Source organism: Garra rufa, chromosome 15 (genome assembly GCF_049309525.1).
Source record: "Garra rufa chromosome 15, GarRuf1.0, whole genome shotgun sequence".
NCBI lineage: Eukaryota > Metazoa > Chordata > Actinopteri > Cypriniformes > Cyprinidae > Garra > Garra rufa.
The window spans coordinates 45640938-45662835 of record NC_133375.1 but is presented as its reverse complement, the minus strand read 5'-3'; the positions used below and the strand labels follow the sequence as shown (position 1 = coordinate 45662835).

Below are 21898 nucleotides of genomic sequence, written 5' to 3'. Positions count from 1 at the left end.
CTTTCACTGATGTGGATTTTTTAATCAGCATCAGTTCTATCCATAGATACCAAACATCCATTCATTTCAGAATTGTAACCCTTTAAATGCTGGTTTGTTTGCATAATGCCACAGGTGTTTTTTTATGAAAAAATTAAAAATAGTAGTAATTTCCATATACTAAATGCTGAGCAGATTTTTTTTTCTTTGCTTATTAGGTTCTTGGGTGTGTCCGTGAAAAACAACAACATTCATTTTGAGGCATTTATATTTTTATGTAGTGTTAGATTAAAAAAAATGTATATGCCAAATTTGAAAAAAAAAATGTCACAATCTAGTAAATAAATGTGAAAATGTAAAATTTGAAGCCTTGCTGATAGAAAAAATGCCTATTAGCAAATATTGCATCATTTTATAGTCAAATGGCCCTGGGTTAAAAAAGTTTTGATGGGTTTCAATCTGGACATTTTTGTCCTTAAGCTCCTGAGTGTGAGTATTTTTAGTACGGAGGGTAAAATAGATTTTGAGGGTGAAATATTAAAATTTCTATTAAAAAGAAACCCAAACACCTGAGCCAAAGTTTGCGCAGTTGGCATTAACACAAGCACACTTATAACAAAAAACTCAAATGGACAAAAATGTCCATAAGGTCACACAAGGGTTAAAAAAAAATGGTATTCTTATCTATTTGTAGGCCTCTAACACTAGCTATTTTCTGTTTATTTATTACATAATTTAAAAATACCTTGATACATGTACTGCCTTAGGCTAAAGACACTTGTCATACTTGCATGTTATTGCTCTTTTGTTGATTTTGATTGCTTGCATTGTCCTCTTTTGTAAGGCGCTTTGGATAAAAGCGTTTGTCTAAATGTAAATGAAAGGAAGCAAACACTGAATGAGAACGAACACCAACTATTTCTGAATTCATGTTTGTAGGTCATTTCTATTGTAGAGCAACACTTGAGTCTCATTCCACGAAATCTGTGCCTTTTACTCTTGGAAAACATTAAAAAATAAGATTAATCAATGTTTTTTAAATATCCATGAAATGAAGACAGCTTAATTTACTGAAAATGTTGAATATGATTTAAAAAAAAAAAAAACAACAATGCAGAGATTACATTTTATTCTTTAGATTATAAAAAGGTTAGAAAGAGATGGTTCTTTAAAGAACCTTTGACTTAGTGGTTCTTTGTGGAACCAAAACTGGTTCTTCTGTGGCATCCCTTCAAAGCACCTTTATCTTTAAGAGTGTATGTAATCTCTGTGATGATGTTAAAAATAATATTTAATTGACTTTTGATGTAATATTGATGAAAGCATACATGTTTTTTTAATTGCACATTTATTTATCAGCCTGGTTTGAGGGTTAGGGTTAGGTTTATCTCCTCTGCTGCTCCAACATCCTCAGACTTCAACCTTGATTATGATTATAAAAATGATTGTGTTGATCAGTAGTTGATGCAATGTTGAAACACTGAAATGATTGTAAATCAGTGATCAAATGCTGTATATATGCTGAATAATGACTGGTATTTGTGTGAATGTTCACAAAACTTGCGAGTTTCTGAATGTATATAAGCGGTAGGCTATTTTAGAAAGTAACATTTAAAGATGAAAAAGAGGAATAAAGGTGAATCAATAAATTATAATTTTTTGCTAGTGTGTAAATCATATGTAACCCATAAAAAAGTAACTGTAGTCTGATTACGAGTATTTTAAAATGTAATTTTAAACTCTAATTACAAGTACTTGGTTATTGGAATCTGATTGTCCAGATTACATGTGATCAGTTCCTACCAGCTCTGCAGACAAACAGTTTTGGGACAGTTTTTGTCATCAAACACACAAAACTCTTCCATTCACACTGCATGCACCAAATGGCTATTTCCCAACTCAACAACGGTTTCTCAGATAAAGCATCATATGACTTCTGAAGATTTAAAATATATCAACAACACATTTTATGGTGCTTGCTTTATTGTGTATTATGTCATTTTGGGTCCTCATTCATGCTCATTTTATGGAAAAGACCAGCTTTGGCTTTTGTCCGCCGCTGGAGGGCGCTGTGGAGCCGAACATGTTCATCTGCTTCATTTCATATCCAGCATTTCTGTTTAGTTAAAATAGCGGTTAGAAATGGACAAGAACAGCTGTAATGAAAATACTCCACTTATGACACTGTGTGAAGATTGAGGAACAGCTCAGAGTTGTTTGGACTGACCTAGAAAAAGTGTTACGACTTTGTGGAACTCAAATATAAGTACACATTCCAGTGGCCATGAGAGAGAAATGAAGAAAAACATGTATATATGTAGAATTATTTTGTAACATTCGTAAAATGAGATGGTTTGGCTGCTTTTTTAATTTACAGATGATTTGAACAAAAGTTTGTTTGTGTGTGTGCTGAAGGCGAGTCACTGCAGGTGAAAAGGGTAAAAAAAACTAATAGTTATCGCCTTACTTACCCGGTTAATTGATAATTGCAAACATGTTTTCTAAAATGTTAGATTTAAATATGCAAATTAGGCATTGTTTAATAAAATATGCGCTAATTTGCATACATTTCTAGTACAAAAATCTAAACACTGGATGAAGTCAGTTTCAAAATCTCATTTTGTCACTCCATAATTTAGAAAAAACTTAGAACAGACAGAAAAAAAATGCATTTTGTACCATTTTTGGGGAAATAAAATGTTGTATGAAATTAAGCAAAATTATATATGAACAAATCCCTCTGTAAAACCTTCAGGATATAGACAGGAATACAAATGTAAAGTGTGGTGTGTGTGTAAGTGCTGAGAAAAAACTCTTGGCCTTTAAAAATATGTATTGTGATTGAAATCTATTGACACAAATAGATAAAGTGCTATAAAAGAAACACCTAACAGTGTCTTTTGGGTGTTTTCTTTCCACTAGTCTGAAAAAACACTTTATAAAACAGCAAAAAGCCCAAAATCTCACACTTGACAGGTGCATGAAAAAACAGCGTTTTTGCCTGCAGCGTCTCCCCTTAAATGTTGCACAATATTGTTACAAATATTCATATTCATACGCGTTACTTTGTTACATTATACTCCTCCGTCATTTTAAAACAAATTGTATCATGCAACTTTGTAACAAACACAGACACGATTCTTACTGACAAACTCACAGCCCGCGTCCCAATGTGCTCACTGTCCATCCTTATTTCTATGTGATAGTAGTCATTCTCAATATTATTTAGGGTGGATTGTATGAACATGAGAGCAGGGACAGTCTCGCGATAGCGACACAGAGCGGAAACGGAAGTCAGTCTTTGTTAAAGATGGCAACCCCCTATGTGACAGATGAATCTGGTAAATGATTTCACATACAAACACACATTTCTAAGTAGATGTATATATATAACATATAATCGCCATGTATGTTAGTGATAATGCGTGGAGTTGTGTGCGCGCGCGCGTGCGTGAGGCTGAGGAACCGCAGCGAGTCTCGAACTGATCGCGACACACATGAAGCATCCGACTCTTCTTGCCTTTTTCCTTCTGTATGCTGCTTATTCTACATGTGTGTGGGTTTCATTCACTCGAACTCTTTTCTATCCTAATGAGATACAAACGCTGCAGCGGTGATGCGCATAGCCTAATAATAATAATAATAATAATAATAATAATAATAATATTAATGCAGATAATCACAACAAAACGACTCTGATGATTAGTGTTGAGTACAGTGGAGTGGTTAACAACAACAATAACTACTTTATTTTTTGCATACTGAAACCACCTTCTTTTAGATTAATTTATTTAAATATAAAATAATAAAGGTTTTCAGTGTGTCATTCACTAAATCAAGTCCTTCATTATACTCAGGGTGTCCGTGGGTCCTTAAAAATCTTAAAATGTCTTGAATTCAGATTCAGTGGCTCTTAAATAGTTTTGTTAATATCTTAAGTCTGATGAACCTAAAAACTGTTTACAATCATTGGACAGGCTTTCTTACTTTTTTATTGATAAATTGTAATAATTTGACATGAAAGGTGATGCATACATTTCAAAAGTTTAGAAAATAGGCCTTTATAAAGGTAAATAAAAAGGCAGATTTAAGCATGTAAAAGCTAATTGAACACTGATGAAAATATAGCTTCAGAATAAATAGGTTACACCAACAAAAATCTCATTGATGTGGTACATTTGTGGGAAATATTGTCTGCTGATAGGAAAAATTCACTGTATATTGTGTTAATAAACATTCTTTATGACGTTTTCCTTAAACGCATTTAATATTACATAAGCATGAAATACAATGTGAGTTTCCATCACAGGTTTAAGTCTTAACTTAAGGTGCTATCAAAAAAGTCTTACATTGTACTTGTTCATATCTGTAGATACCCTGATACTGATGTTCAGAGTTCTTGTGCCATGACTCAAAACCAGTCATAATGGTCAGTTGTTTTAATTGAGGTTTATACATCATCTGAAATCTGAATGAATAAGAAGGGTTGTTAAAAGGATAATATTTGCAAAACTATTTGGAATCTGAGGGTGCAAAAGAATTAATTATTGAGAAAAGTTGTCCAAATGAAGTTCTTAGCCATGCATATTAATAATCTAAAGTAAGTTTTGATATATTTACAGTAGAAAATGTACAAAATATCTTCATGGAACATGATCCTAATGTTTTTTGGCATAAAATAAAAATGATCATTTTGACCCACGCGATGTGTTTTTGGCTATTGCTCCAAATGCAGCTGTGTTTTGTGGTCCAGGGTCACACATACGGTGAATGTGAGGAGTGTGGACTGCTCTGTCAGTAAAGCGTGCGTGTGTTTCAGGTAAATATATCGCCGCCACGCAGCGGCCGGACGGCACGTGGAGGAAACCGCGGCGCGTGAAGGACGGATACGTCCCGCAGGAGGAGGTACCGGTGTAAGCGCCGCTTTATCTTTGAACAGCCGCAGGATGTTTGACTGTAAAAGTGTGCGAATCTCAGACGGCTAACGCGCTTCTCTCTCGTTTGTCGACAGCTATGAGAACAAGTACGTGAAGTTCTTCAAGAGCAAACCCGACCTGCCGCCCGGAATGAACCCGGACGACGCGGCTCAGGCCCGACAGCAGCAGAACGCCAGCGGAGCCGAGAGACAGAGCGACACCGCCGGACTCTCCAAAACCGCCAAACGCAACATGAAGCGCAAAGAAAAGCGCAAACAGCACAGCCAGCAGCCGCAGGAGCCCGACGACGACGACGACGCCAAGGCCTTGAGTAAGGAGCTGGACGCCATGAAAGTCACGGCGGAGGAGGAGAGGAGGGTGAGCTCGGAGCCTGAAGCCGCGGATCCGACGGCGGCCGCCGCTGAGAAAGCCAAGAAGGTGAAGAACCTGCGGAAGAAGCTGCGGCAGGTGGAGGAGCTCCAGCAGAAGGTGGATTCGGGAGAGCTGAAGAACCCCAGCAAGGAGCAGCTGGACAAACTGGGCCGAGCGCAGGCCCTACGGGACGAGCTGGAGCTGCTGGAGGGAGATTTGTGAGGCCCAAACCTGTCCGTTTCCATTGACAGTCGTGTCGGGGTGTGTTTGTACGTCAGTCACAGCCGTAACCGCTTCATTCTTGTGTTTTATACATCACCGAGACACGTGGCGGCATCTGGCGCTGTGGACTCTCGATGCGGGTCGTCCAGAACCCGCTCCAGCGCGGATGATTCCCACTCTTTGTAATCGCGTCGTCCGGACGGAGACTCTCTGTGCTAGATTAGAAAGACTGATGGAATACAGATCCATGGCCTCATCATTTTTTACCACCGTAGTGCATAACGGCATGAATAATAATAATGTGTAGAATTGTGTTATATTAAACATAGCATAACAATCTTCCCGTTTCGTGTCCCCGTCTCATCCGCAGCGTGGAACCCGTAGAGCTGTGCGATTGGTTTAGTGTAAAACAAATAAAAACAGGTCTGGCTTATGCACACTTTGTGTGATGAAGACTAGTAGACGACAGCTAGAATGACCTGAAAATGCCTCTGTGTGAGTTTGTGTCTTATATTTCTATCTGACATAATCAGTATCCTGTGAGCAGACAGATTTCAGATGTCAGTGTGATCACAAATGTTATATTGTCTGTTTTTGTGCTCTTTTAGCAACAAAAATCATTCCAAACTAAAGCGGAAAAGAGCGACAGCTGCAGAGTTTCAGCAGTGTTCCATTATTTACAGTCGATGATCCAGTCGTAACAACACTCACTTGCCTTTTTCCTGAATAAATCAACTGTTTCAGATCAGTTGAATGAATGACTCAATCACTCACTCATCCACTTCTAAAATAAAAATGTCCTCCACGATGTTCATGTCTTAGGTTTTTTGAGGAAAAACATTCCAGGATTTACCTCCATATAGTGGACTTCAATGGTGCTCAACGGATTGAAGGTTTAAATGCAGCTTCAAAGGACTCTAAATGATCCCAGCTGAGGAATAAGGGTCTTATCTAGCGAAACAATGTTAATTTCTAAAAAAAAATTTTACAATTTATGTACTTTCTAACCTCAAATGCTGGTCTTGTCTAGCTCTGGGATGCACATGTGTAGTCTGTTCACTCCGGTTCAAGACAGTTAGGGTACATCGCTGCAGAAGGACAAACCCAGTGTTTACAAAGTGAACATGCACAGAAGATCAAACGCCCTTTACAAAATAAGGTAAAACAGCGATGGAGGACGATTGTATAAATATTAAAAAGTGTATAAGAAAATGACAGCTCATTTCGCTAGATAAGACCCTTATTCCTCGACTGGGATCATTTAGATTCCTTTGAAGCTGCATTTAAACTGCATTTTTAACCTTCAATCCGTTGAACACCATTGAAGTCCACTATATGGAGAAAAATCCTACAATGTTTTCCCCCAAAAAACCTAATTTCTTTGTGACTGAAGACAGACAGAAACATCTTGGATGACATTATCAGGACATTTTTATTTTGGAAGTGGAGTAATGCTTTAACACACCGACTTGCAGTTTTATTTTTATCTTTAAGTTATCCTTTATAGAATTTAATTTTATTCATTTAAATACTATTTTAAGAACATTAACCTCAGCATTATTTATGCATTTGTTATTGCAGTGTAGAGTGTAACGTCATCAGATGCAGCTTCTTCTGCAGTGCAAACATGGATTTTACTGATTCTGCTCTCATTTGATCAACAGTCTATAGTGTCTTCTTATTCTAATTGAATTTATTGATTTAATGTACGAATTTGACATATAAGATAATGCACATGTAACCATGGACCACAAAACCAGTCATAAGGGTCAATGAAATTGAGATACACTATAATAAATACACTTTCCATTGCTGTCTGGTTTGTTAGGATTGGACAATATTTGGTCGAGATACAACTATTTGAAAGTCTGCAATCTGAGGGTGCAAAAAATCTAAATATTGAGAAAATCACCTTCAAAGTTGTTCAAATGAAGTTCTTAGCAATGCATATTACTATATTTATGGTAGAAAATGTACAAAAATATACCTGAGCTACTTATGACTGGTTTTGTGCTCCAGGGTCACATATATCTAATATCCAGTTTTAATGCGTTTATCATTAAAGATCTGTGTGTTCTAATGCAGCAGTCAGTCAAACACACACCAGAGAGCGTCTGCAGGATAGATTTCAGGCAATGACACCGATAAGTGTCTAAAGACATCACTGAATGACAGGCGTGTCTGTGAGTTATTTCACAGCGCTGAATGAGATCCAGGTCACTCTTTTAAAGCTGCGGTGTGTCAGGTTTCCACAAACACGCCGTCTGCCATTGGTCAGTCAAACAAATGGTCCCGCCCCAAACCCACATCATTGGTCGAGTCAGAATATGACATGTCTGTCAAACAAACACCTCAGGAATTAAACAACCAACAACTGACTTACGGTGACTCTAAACATGAAACTGACACCACACTCTTAAACCATTCCACTCACACACCTCTGCATTTCTTCTCTTCCTGCTGGCTTCCTCTTCTAGTTGTCTAGATCTCAGGTCTTCAACCCTGCTCCTAGGGACCCAGTGTTCTGCACATTTTGTGTGTCTCCTTAATTGAACACACCTGATTCAGATAACCAGCTCGTTAGGAGAGAGCTCCATGTACTAAACTGAGTGTGTCAGATAAGGGATATGTACAAAATGCGCAGAGCAGGATTGAAAACTACTGGTCTAGATCAATGGTCTTCAACCCTGCTCCTGGGAACCCTGCAGAGTTTTCCTCCAACCCTAATCGAAACACCTGAACCAGCTAATCAAGGTCTTTAGGATCACTTTAAAAAATAATAATTTGGTCGGCACAGATAGGCGTGTGGTTAGCGCGCCGACATATAGCGCTGGTGCGCTCCGGGCGTCCCGGGTTCGAGTCCCGACTCGAGGACCTTTCCCGATCCCTCCCCTAATCTCTCTCCCACTTCACTTCCTGTCCTATCTGATCTTTCCTATCATAATAAAGGCAAAAGGCCAAAAAATAAATCTTTAAAAAAAAAAATAAAAAAAAAAATAATAATAATTTGATCTCCTGCTGATATTGTGTTTGCCCACTGACGAAGAAATGATCAATCTATAATTTTAATGGTTATATATTTTAATCTATATTTAATAGGTTTATTTGAACAGTGAGAGACAGAATAAAGCCAGGAAAACACATTTCAAAAAAGTTATAAATTGATTTGCATTTTAATGAGTGAAATAAGTATTTGACCCCTTCGCAAAACATGACTTTGTACTTGATGGCAAAACCCTTGTTGTCAATCACAGAGGTCAGACATTGCTTGTAGTTGTCCAGCAGGTTTGCACACATCTCAGGAGGGATTTTGTCCCGATCCTCTCCAAGTCATTAAGGTTTGGAGACTGACGTTTGGCAACTCGAACCTTCAGCTCCCTCCACAGATTTTCTATGGGATTAAGGTCTGGAGACTGGCTAGACCACTCCAGGACCTTCATGTGCTGCTTCTTGAGACACTCCTTTGTTGCCTTGGCCGTGTGTTTTGGCTCATTGTCATGCTGGAATACCCATCCACCACCCATTTTCAATGTTTTCTCACCCAAGATTTGACGGTACATGTCACCATCCATCGTCCCTTTGATGCGGTGCAGTTGTCCTGTCTCCTTAGCAGAAAGAGTTGAGTTGATGCCAAAGAGCTGGATTTTGGTCTGATCTGTCCACAACACTTTCACCCAGTTCTCCTCTGAATCATTCAGATGTTGATTGGCAAACTTCAGACGGCTGTACATGTGCTTTCTTGAGCAGGATCTCAGTCCTTCACGGCGTAGTGTGTTTCCAATTGTTTTGTTGGTGACTACGGTCCCAGCTGCCTTGAGATCATTGATGAGATCCTCTCGTGTAGTTCTGGGCTGATTCCTCACTGTTCTCATGATCATTGAAACTCCACGAGGTGAGATCTCACATGGAGCCCCAGACTGAGGGAGATTGACAGTTATTTTGTGCTTCTTCCACGACTGGTGTCTCCTTCTCACCAAACTGCATGGTGATGGTCTTGTAGCTCATTCCAGTCTTGTGTAGCTCTAAAGTCTTGTCCCTGACATCCTTGGACAGCTCTTTGGTCTTGGTCATGGTGAATAGTTTGGAATGTGACTGATTGCTTCTGTGGACAGGTGTCTTTTATACAGGTAACAAGCTGAGATTTGGAGCACTCCATTTAAGAAAGTTACCTGTATAACAGACACCTGGGAGCCAGAAATCTTTCTGATTGATAGGGGATCAAATACTTATTTCACTCATTAAAATGCAAATCAATTTATAACTTTTTTGAAATGTGTTTTTCTGGATTGTTATTCTGTCTCTCGCTGTTCAAATAAACCTACCATTAAAATTATAGACTAGATCATTTCTTTGTCAGTGGGCAAACATACATAATCAGCAGGGGATCAAATCATTTTCCCCTCACTGTATGGACTAGATTAAAGACCTGGCATTGTGTACTACAGTGATTGTTGGCTCTCAGTGTGTAACGAAATACACTGGAGAATTAGTGGAGCTTTGTGAAGAGGCACAACAAGAGGCATGTTATTAGCAGAATGTTTTAAAACACTGAACGACACACACATAGATCCTCGCGCTCAACCGCGTCTACTCTGAGGATAATTATAGTGGTAATTATAAACTTCACACTTCCTCTCACCCAGACCCAACACTCTCATGAGAATCGGCTTGTTTGTGCTGTTTGACAGACGAAGAACCCTTCAAAACAACTCTGTTGTGAATATATTCCAGATCACTTGAGTGAAAAGATTTTCTCCTAGATCATTTCATGACGAAGACAAAACCAATTATTTCAGTCTAACAAACGGTAAAGTCAACGCACATCTGATTTTGATCATTAAAGTTGTTTATTAAGAGTTTATTAAGATCATTAAGAGTTGTTCACTTTCAGAACAAACATTTACAGATAATGTACTCACCCCCTTGTCATCCAAGATGTTCATGTCTTTCTTTCTTCGGTCATAAAGAAATTATGTTTTTTGACGACAACATTTCAGGATTGTTCTCCATATAGTGGACTTCTATGGTGCCCTGAGTTTGAACTTCCAAAATGCAGCTTCAAAGGACTCTAAACGATCCCAGCCGAGGAAGAAGAGTCTTATCTAGCCAATTTATGAGTTATTTTCTAAAAAAAATTACAATTTATATACTTTTTAATCTCAAATGCTTGTCTTGCCGAGCTACATAAGACGAGCATTTGAGGTTAAAAAGTATATAAATTGTAATTTTTTTTTTTTTTTTAGAAAACTGGTTCTTGGAAGTTCAAACTTGGAGCACCATAGAAGTCCACTATATGGAGAGAAATCCTGAAATGTTTTACTCAAAAAACATAATTTCCTTATGACTGAAGAAAGAAAGACATGAACATCTTGGATGACAAGGAGGTGAGTACATTATCTGGAAATTTTTGTTCTGAAAGTGAACTACTCCTTTAAGCCTTGTTAAATCTGCGTACATCACCAGACAGGAAGGTCATTGGTGGGCACTAATGGCTTTTCCAGATGCTGAGGCCCACATCCACCTGCACTACTCCTGCACTGTGATGTCATTTCCTGCTGGAGCATCCAGCCCTCATTCAGAGAATGTGACGGATGCCATGCTCTGCTCATGGGCACACACACACACACACACACACACACACACACACACACACACACACACACACACACACACACACACACACACGTTTGTTTTTGTGAATTGTGGGGACATTCCATAGACGTAATGGTTTTTATACTGTACAAACGATATTTGCTATCACCCTACACCTTCCCTACACCTAAACCTAGCCCTCACAGGAGACTGTGCATATCTTTACATTCTCAAAAAAACGTATTCTGTATGATTTATAAGCCTTTTGAAAAGTGGGGACATGGACAATGTCCTCATAAGTCACCCTCTCCTTGTAATACCTATGTCATACCCATATTACACCAATTTGTGTCCTGATATGTCACAAAAACAAACACACACACACACACACACACACACACACACTCACAGACACACACACACACACACACACACACACACACACACACACACTTGTTTGTTCTGCAGAGCTTGACTTCACATAGTTCTGATGACCACAATGATGTGGACCAATCCTCCAAGCTCAGCTCCAGACACACGCCCAGACGAGGCACAAACAGCAGCGTCACATTTAGAGGCGAGCCGCCGCTGCTCTGCTCCTGTGGGCTTGGAGCTCTAGATCTCAGAGCGGCAGAGATGCGAGTCCTGGTCCTGATGACGCTCACGTCGGCGTGTGCCGCTCTGGATCCGGCGGCGCTGAAGGAGGCGACGGTAAGCGGAAGTCATCGGTGAGGCCGTTTCTGTGAATGCTTCATTGGTTATTCTAAAGACTTGTGTTGTATAAGATGGTCTGTCTGTTTGTGTCTCTCAGGTCTATCTGAAGCGGTACGGTTATCTACCTTCATCATCCAGCGCTGATCATCCGGAGAGTCAACCAGAGCAAATCAATGAGGCTCTTCGGTATCTCTCTCTCTCTCTCTCTCTCTCACACTAGTGTTCCTATCATTATGGGTTCATTCCAGAGGCATAATGGTTTTTCTACTGTACAAACTGTGTTTTCTAACCCTACACCTAAAACTACCCCTAACACAAAACTAGGCATCTTTACATTCTCAAAACTCTTCATTCTGTCTGATTTATAAACTTGTTTCCTTCTGGAGAGCAAAAAATGTCCCCATAAGGTCAAAATTTATTTACATTTTAGAAGTAAACTAGATAAAAAAGTTTGTCAAGACAAACTTTAGGTTGGCTTGAGAAAGCTTTGCCTAAAAGTTTAAAGAAGTTTTGTTTTTAGAAAAAGTTGTAAAAGTTTTAAGTTTGACAGTTTTCAGTCAGAAATAGTTTGCAGTTTAAAGTAGTTTTAAAGCTTAAAGTTTGATAGATAGATAGAAGTTTTAAATTTGACTTTTCAGTCTGAAATAGTTTGAAATTTAAGAAGTGTAAAGTAGTTTTAAAAGCTTCAAGTTAGATGCTAAGGTTCTTAGAGTGGTTGCTAGGGTGTTTTTATGTGGTTGGTAGGGTATTCTGGGTGGCTGCTAAGGTGTTCCTATGTGGTTGCTAGGGTACTTGGGGTGGTTGCTAGGCTACCCTGGGTGGTTGCTAAGGTGTTGCTATTCGGTTGCCAGGGTACTCAGGATGGTTTCTAGGCTTTTACTATGCTGTTGGTAGGGTACCCAGGTTAGTTGCTAGGGTGTTTCTATGTGGTTGCTAGGGTACCCGTGATGGCTGCTACGGTGTTGCTATGCGGTTGCTAGGGTACCCAAGATGGTTGCTAGGGTATTACTAGCATGTTGTTAGCATGATTAGCAAGTTACTAACATGATTTTAGCATGACTAGCATGTTACTAGCATAGTAATCAGACTTCAGTTACTTTTTTACGGATTACATATTAGTTACACAAAAGCAATACATTATTACAGGGTTTCTACAGAAATGAACAAGTGAAATTTAAGACTTTTTTGAAGACTTTCGAACACAAAAAAATGCACTAATTCTCAAACTTTTTTGTCATCTGATCCTCTTACGTGTAATATATTTATTCACGCCTGAGATTTTTATATAAATATTTTAATAAGTGAGTATTAACATTTGCATGTTGCATGCATCAAATGACATGCAGGTAAACATGTTTTATTGTTTTGATTGATTTTAAAATGATTGATTTTAATTTAACATTTTTTATGATTTTACATTTTTATGTTTTTTTAAATTCGATTATTAGCTGTTCATTAAACTCATAAACCCCCTGGAGTTTCTTCACTAACCCCGGTTTGGAAAACCTTTACATAATGTAAGGTTTAACACACTTTACGTTGCTAATGATATGAATGGAATATATTGTCTTTCTCATTTGTATTTTTATATCAATATGGTACAAGATTATTCTATGTGAATAAATGAGATAGGTCAAAAGTAATCTAAAAGTAGTCTTTACCTAAAATTAGCTAAAATGTGTGATGGATGACGTTGCTGACTACATTTTTGTCGTGTAATTAGGAATCAGTAACGGATTACAATTTGTAAGTAATCTATCCAGCTCTGCTTGTGGAGAAGTAGGGAATACATGTGCCATTTTACTTATGTTGTCCATTAGGAAAGAAGAAGAAAGATTCTGTCACAAAAAGAGCAGAAATGAGTGTGATTATCCAAAAAAACAAACCCAATCATCCTATTTAAAGTCTTGTTCTCTTATCGTGCAGTATTTGACAAATAAAACACTGTAGCGTTTCAGTACTCAGCTTACCCTGCTGTCTTCGTCTCTAATGTCTGTTTCAGGATGTTCCAGAAGGTGACGGGTGTCCCTGTGACGGGGCGTCCGGACAGAAGCACGCTGGTCATGATGAGAGCGGCCCGCTGCGGCCTGAGCGACTCCTTCAGTCGTGTGCTGGAGTACCGCGTCCTGGGTGAGTCACGAGAGACACAAACACACGGCTCCTGCTGGACCTCAGCGCAGGTTCATCTCCACTCATTCAGGATGTTTGATCAAAAGTGAAGCACTGTATCCAAAACCAGCATCAGTCTGATATTGAAGTACTTTAATAATGTTCATAATATCTTACAATATATATGTGACCCTGGACCACAAAATAGTCAAAAAGAAAATTTTTTTCATTCCACTGGTGTATGGTTTGTTAGGATAGGACAGTATTTGGCTGAGATACAAATATTTGAAAATCTGCAATCAGAGGGTGCAAAAAAATCTAAATACTAAGAAAATCGCCTTTAAAGTTGTTCAAATGAAGTTCTTAGAAATGCATATTACTAATCAGAAATTAAGTTTTGATATATTTACGGTAGGAAATGTACAAAATATCTTCATGGAACATGATCTTAATATCCTAATGATTTTTGGCATAAAAGAAAAATCGATAATTTTGACCCATACAATGTATTGTTGGCTATTGCTACAAATATACCTGAGCGACTTAAAGTAGTTCACCTCCAGAACAAAAATGCACAGATAGTTTACCCACCCCTTTGCCATCCAAGATGTTCATATCTTTCTTTCTTTCCAGGAGTGTTCTCCATATAGTGGACTTCTATGGTGCCCCGAGTTTGAACTTCCAAAATGCAGTTTAAATGCAGCTTCAAAAGGCTCTAAACGATCCCAGCTGAGGAAGAAGAGAACAATTGCTTATTTATTTTTATAAATAAGTTAGTATCTGTGATGCACATGTGTACTCTGTGTACTCCGGTTCAAGACAGTTAGGGTATGTCTAAAAACTCCCATCTCATTTTCTTCTCCAACTTCACAATCGTCCTCCATCGCTGCAGAAGAACAGACCCAGTGTTTACAAAGTGAACGTGCAAAGAAGATCAAACACCCTTTACAAAAAAAAGGTAAAAGCAATGTAAAGTGATTTTAAAGTTGGAGCAGAAAATGAGATGGGAGTTTTTAGACATACCCTAACTGTCTTGAACCGGAGTACACAGAGTACACATGTGCATCACAGCTAGACAAGACCAGCATTTGAGGTTAAAATGTGTACAAATATTAATTTATTTATGAAAATGTCAGATGGTTGTAGATAAGACCCTTCTTTCCTCATCTGGGATCGTTTAGAGTCCTTTGAAGCTGCATTTTGGAAGTTCAAACTCGGGGCACCATAGAAGTCCACTATATGGAGAACAATCCTGAAATGTAACATAATGACGAGGGTGTGAGTAAATCATCTGTAAATTTTTGTTGTGGAAGTGAACTAATCCTTTAAGAGGTTTTGTGGTCCAGGGTCACATGTAAAGATTGGTTTTGTTCTGTTGACCCATGACCCATGTCTTATCCATGCAAGGCTTGTTCTTTCTCAGAAGTATATATTCTGCTAACCCTAGCTGTCAGTCTGACCGTATCTGTGCGCTGCAGGTCAGTGGCGTAAGAAGAGCCTGACGTACCGCATTTATAACCATCCGCCGGCTCTGGGTTTGTCTGGGACGCGAGCGGCGGTTCGCACGGCCTTCGGTTACTGGAGCGCCGTCAGTCCGCTTCGCTTCCAGGAGATCAGCGCGGGTCACGCAGACATCAAAATCTCCTTCCACAGGAGAGACCAGGGCTGCCCCGTCGCGTTTGACGGACCCGGTGAGACCCAACTTATCTCCAGTAAACGTTAGATGTTAGAAATGACTCCTCTAGGCTTTGGCATCTACAGTAATTCAGTTTTTGAAATGCGCCTCCTCTGTTGAGCTTGGAAGCCCATTTCCAACACTGGATGAAAAGGTAATAGCAGCTTTTTATCTTACAATTCTGGCTTTATTGAGTCTGGCTATAAGAAACTAGAATTGCAAGGAATAAAAGGTCAGAAGTGTGGTAGATAAGGTTATTTTTTAAAGTTTTTTATTCAGTGTTGGAAGCGGGCTTCTGTAGTTGAGGAAGATGTGCTCTAAATATCAGGACATTTAATGTCTACATTTGTCTGGTTGCTCAACTTTTGCTCAACTTGTATTAATGCATATCCGTCGCTTGACTGTTGCTCGAGTTCCAGTCACTGAACAGGGTTTATGTGAGTTTAGGTAGGACTGTTCAAGACTTTTTAAGACCTTTCCAAGACCAATTAAAGAAAAATTAAGGGGAGACACTGCAGGCAAAAACGCTGTTTTTCATGCACCTGTCAAGTTTGAGATTTTGGGCTTTTTGGTTTTTCATAAAGTGTTTTTTCAGACTAGTGGAAAGAAAACACCCAAAAAACACTGTTAAGTTTTACTTTTATAGCACTTTATCTATTTGTGTCAATAGATTTCAATTACAATACAGATTTCTAAAGGCCAAGAGTTTTTTCTCCTACACTGAGCCATAAATCTCCACTTCAGCAGCACTTACACACACCACACTTTACATTTGTGTTCCTGTCTATATCCTGAAGGCTTTACAGAGGGATTTATTCATATATAATTTGCTTCATTTTGTACATTTTATTCCTCAAAACTGGATTATGTTGTGATGAAATGAGACCCAAAATTCCTTCTATAAAAACATTTGACTCTAATATATAAAAAGAATTAAACAAGAATGTTGAAACCAACTTCATCCAGTGTTTAGATTTTTGTACTAGAAATATAAGCAAATTAGTGCATATTTCATTAAATAATGCTCATTTGCATATTTAAACCTAACATTTTAGAAAACTTGTAATACAAAAAATGTTTGCAATTATCAAAGTAATCAATCAACTGAGTAAGTAAGGCGATAACTATTAGTTAATTGTTTTACCTGCAGTGTTAAGGAATAAATTAAAGGGTGAATCGCTTGAACTGAATGACGAAGTCACGAGTTTGAATCAATCGGAGCGATTACGGAGTAAATAACTCAAATGATTCGTTCATCTGTTCTTCAGCCATGTTTACACGACAGTCAGTACTACTACTACTTACTTAACTCCATTGTTTTCTGACTTTAACTGAAATAAGTGAAAAAAGGTATGATGTCTTTTTTAAATTGTGTGAATTCTAATAAAATATATGCACTTATTGAAAAAATTAAGCACTTATTTCATTGATACATTGTCTTTTAGTAATTCAAGCACTTTTCAAGTACCTCTTCAGGAATATTGCTAATTTTGCGAGTTTAAGGCCTTAAAAAAAAAATCACCTTTATTTAAAGGGAAAACCAGTTTTCATTCCCTATTGCCAGATATTTGCTTCATATCTTTATTTTGCATCTCCATTAGATGTATCTTGATTTTAGGATGAAGATGAAGTTTAGATATTTGGAGAATAGGACAGAAACACTGAGGAAGATATTCATTGTTTGCAGTGCGTGAAACAGTCTACGATCACAAAGAAATAAAGTTTTTTAAGTAAAATTCTTTAAGACTTTGTTAAGACCTGCTGAATCTGCCGTCCGGTCCAGGGCAGGTTTTGGGACACGCCGAAGGCCCGGAGTCCGGCACGGTTCACTTGGACGCAGATGAGGTGTGGACGGAGGGGCGGAGTTACGGAACAAACCTGCGCATCGTAGCGGCCCACGAGATAGGCCACGCCCTCGGACTAGGCCACTCCCAGTACCGCAGCGCGCTCATGGGCCCCGTGTACAGGGGATACCGCCACAACTTCAGACTGCACCAGGACGACGTCCGCGGCATACAGACTCTGTACGGTAAGAACGTGCGCTCGTGTTTCCACCGTGACCCATAATTCAAGCGCAGACTAAAGCCGATATCCGCTCTCTCAGGAAAACCTGTGGAAAAACCTCCCACCCCTCCGAGAAAGACAGATCCAGCCGTGCCGGACCCCTGCGCCGCGGGACTGGACGCCATCATGCTGGGTAACATACAGCTGATCTCTGATCAGTCCAACACCGGATATCACTCATCAGCCTTACGCTTTTCTTCTCAGGGCCTCTTCACAAGACGTTTGCTTTCAGAGGTCATTACGTGTGGACGCTCTCAGATTCGGGTCACAACACACCCGTTCCCATTAAAGCCCTGTGGAAAGAACTGCCCGACAACATCGATGCAGCCGTTCACTCACAGAGAACCAACAAATCCTATTTTCTGAAAGGTGAACTGAAACCAAACAGTGTTGAATTCAAATAGATATAGTAATATTACGAGTGGAGACATGATTATTACATCTCGTGTTCACCAAAGCTGTATTTGTTTAATCAAAAATACAGTATATACCAGGGGTGCTCAACCCTGTTCCTGGAGATCCACCTTCCTGCAGAGTTCAGCTCCAACCCTGATCAAACACACCTGAACCAACTCTTTAGGATCTGAAGTATGGCAAGCCGTTTTAGCCTAAAATATACTAAACGTTACTCATCGTAAATGCATTTTCACTAGTAATTATTCAATCAGAGAGCTCTTTAAATCATTTTTTACTAGTTACAATTACAATTAGGGAGTTTTCTACTTCAATTCCTACTAGTAACAATTCAATTAGAGAACTCTACAAATTCATTTTTACTAGTCATATGTGACCCTGGACCACAAAACCAGTCATAAGGTTAAATTTTACAAAACTGAGATGTATACATCATATGAAAGCTCAATAAATAAGCTTTCCATTGATGTCTGGTTTGTTAGGATAGGACAATATTTGATCGAGATACTTCTATTTGAAAATCTGGAATCTGAGGGTGCAAAAAAATCAAAATACTGAGAAAATCACCTTTAAAGTTGTCCAAATTAAGTTCTTAACAATGCATATTACTAATCAAAAATTACATTTTTATATATTAATAGAAGGAATTTCACAAAAAATATTCATGGAACATGATCTTTACTTAATTTCTTAATGATTTTTGGCATAAAAGAAAAATCAATAATTTTGACCCATACAATGTATTTTTGGCTATTGCTACAAATATACCCCAGCGACTTAAGACTGGTTTTGTGCTCCAGGGTCACACATGTCTCCATTGACTTCCATTCATTTTTAATTACAGAGCTCTACAATTGAATTATTACTAGTAAGAATTTCAATTAAAGAGCTCTCTAATTCAGTTTTTACTAGTAAGAATTCCATTTAGAGAGTTCTCCAATTCAATTGTTAGTAGTAAAAACTCAATTAGACAGCTCTTTAAATCAATTACAGAGCTCTACAATTAAACATATCTTTAATGTGTTTTTTTTACTTGTAAAACATGAATTGTAGAGCTCTGTAATTGCATTTTTACTAGTAATAATTAAATTAGAGAGCCCTCTAATCGGAATTGTTACTAGTAAAAACTGAATTAGAGAGCTCTTTAATTGGAATTATTACTAATAAAATAAACTGATTTGTAGAGCGCTCTAACTGAATTGTTACTAGTAAAAATGCAATTACGACGAGTAACACTTAGTACAGACAGGTGTGTTTGATCAGGGTTGGAACTAAACTCTGCAGGAAGATAGATCTCCAGGAACAGAGTTAAGCACCCCTAGTATATTGTACATGTACACTATATCTGTTGAAACTTACAATGGAATAGAAAGAATCTGCTGTAATTTTAATATGTGACCCTGGAGCACAAAACCAGTCTTAAGTCGCTGGGGAATATTTGTAGCAATAGCCAAAAATACATAGTATGGGTCAAAATTATTGATTTTTCTTTTATGCCAAAAATCATTAGGATATTAAGATCATGTTCCATGAAGACACTTTGTAAATGTCCTATCATAAATATATCAAAACTTAGTAATATGCATTGCTAAGAACTTAATTTGGACACCTTTAATGTCGATTTCCTTAATATCAAATTTTTTTGCACCCTCAGATTCCAGATTTTCAAATAAATGTATCTCGGCCAAATATTATCCTAACAAACCATATATCAATAGAAAGCTAGAAAGCTTATTTATACATCTCAGTTTTGTAAAATGTAACCTTATGACTGGTTTTGTGGTCCAGGGTCACATCTAGTTATTAATAGTAGTAATAATAATAATCATCTGTACCTGATTGCCACAGGAGATAAAGTCTGGAGATATTCCGGCTTTAAACTGGACGGCGGATACCCGAAACGCCTCACCATTCCCTCCAACATACACGCCGCATTCTTCCTCAAGAGCCGCGGAGCGCTCGTCTTCATCAAGGTGAGGGAATCCTGCTAAGAGAGAAGCAGCATGTGTTCTGGTTCTGTGTCGAGTGTGACAGATTGTGTGTCTGATCCGCAGGGATCAGAATATTGGCTCTGGGATGAACTGGGATCAGCTAAACATCTCCAGCTTTACCCCAAACCTCTCTCTCAGCTCATCGCCGGTTTGCCCTCAGATCCGGACGCAGCCTTCTCCGGAGCCGACGGACGCGTCTATGTGTTCAGAGGAGAGCGCTACTGGGGCGCGAGTCCATCGCTGGAGTTGGAGAAGGGTTATCCGCGACGGATGCGCTGCGACGACTAACTATAATCACGGGTTATATTCAGAAACATTTAGCATTTCCATATCTTACATCTCATAGGGCTTCATTATCTATAGTAAAAGGGATTGTTTACCCAAAAATGTTTAATTCTGTCATTAATTACTTTTAACAACTTCAAAATCGTCCTACATCGCTGTTTTACCTTTTTTTTTTTGTAAAGGCTGTTTGATCTTCTTTGCACATTCACTTTGTAAACACTGGGTTGGTTCTTCTGCAGCGATGGAGGACGATTTTGAAAATGAGACGGGAGTTTTTTGACATGCCCTAACTGTCCTGAACCGGAGTACACAGAGAACACACAGAGCTAGAGACCAGCATTTGAGGTTAAAAAGTATATAAAATGCAAATTGTTTTTGGAAAATAACTGATCGTTTCACTAGATGAGAACATTTCTGAAACGTTTTCCTCAAATAAGAATTTCTTTACGACTGAAGAAAGAAAGAAAATTATCTGTAAATTTTTGTTCTGGATGTGAACTTCCATTGACAGCAGTTTATTAGTCATATTTTTTTTCCTCTAAGTCTAACTCTGATGCATACATGAACACATATGTATATACACTGCCGCTCAAACGTTTGGGATTAGTAAGAGAAGATTTGTAATGTTTTTTAAAGAAGTGTGTTACGCTCATCAAGACGGCATTTATTTGATCAAAAAGACAGAAAAAAACAGTAATACTGCAAATTTTTATTACAATATAAAATAATGGCTTCTGTTTTAATATATATTATAATATTTATTTTTCCTGTGATGCAAAACTGAATTCTCATCAGCTGTTACTGCAGTCTTCAGAGTCACACGATCCTTCAGAAATCATTCTTATATAGTGATTTATTACTAGAATTAACAGTGTTGGAAACAGCAGGCCGGTTGCATAAAACTGTTTAAGACTGGTCTTACAAGTTAGTCATCTAATTTTTTTCTTTAAGACGGGTCTTTACTTTGTAAGCCAGTTGCATAAAATCTTAGACTGGTCTAATTTAAGACCAAAAAGTTAGACTGATTACCCCATGGCTAACTTTTCCTTACAATCTATGTTGCCATGGAAACCAACTGTCAGCTGTGACAGATTTTTAAACAGCGTAGACTTTTAGGATTTATACTATTAACTTTATCCGTTATTGTGGACCAAGCCTTGTGTTTTTTCATTGTTTGTAATCGCTAAATTTGTTCATTAAAATCGATTTTGCAGCATTGTAGTCTTCCAATATGCAAATATTTTCAGCAAAGGAAAACTGCAATGAGCGCCCACTGTCGGCCATTTTATTTAAGCTGTTCAGCGTCTTACTTTTCCCACAATGCAGTGCAAATTAGACTGTCTTACTAGAGACAGCCATGTACTTATTTTATGCAACAGTCTTTCCCCACTGACTTTAGTTGGTCAGGCTTATTCTTAGACACAGTCTTAAGATAATGGCTATGTTTATGCAACCGGCCCACCGTGTGCTGCCAAATTATCTTTGGAACCTGTGATACTTTTTCAGAAGTCTTGGTAAAATGGTAAAACGAACAGCATTTATTCAAAATCTAAATAATTCTTAAC

At 38.3% G+C, this 21898-nt stretch overlaps 2 protein-coding genes across 2 annotated transcripts; both read left to right on the top strand.

The window, feature by feature from the left end:
• The first annotated feature begins 3271 nt into the window (after positions 1-3271).
• pym1 (PYM homolog 1, exon junction complex associated factor) lies at positions 3272-5979 on the top strand. The gene is made up of 3 exons (XM_073819407.1): positions 3272-3320; positions 4799-4892; positions 4991-5979. Exons 1-3 carry the CDS (start codon positions 3290-3292, stop codon positions 5487-5489), a joined length of 624 nt encoding a protein of 207 aa, XP_073675508.1. The 5' UTR covers positions 3272-3289; the 3' UTR covers positions 5490-5979.
• A 4998-nt stretch (positions 5980-10977) lies between these two features.
• On the top strand, positions 10978-20336 carry LOC141287787 (matrix metalloproteinase-19-like). The gene is made up of 10 exons (XM_073819913.1): positions 10978-11100; positions 11604-11792; positions 11893-11981; positions 13798-13925; positions 15383-15595; positions 17363-17608; positions 17684-17776; positions 17848-18012; positions 19906-20030; positions 20112-20336. The coding sequence occupies exons 1-10, from the start codon at positions 10978-10980 to the stop codon at positions 20334-20336; spliced, it is 1596 nt and encodes a 531-aa protein (XP_073676014.1).
• Positions 20337-21898: the final 1562 nt, after the last annotated feature.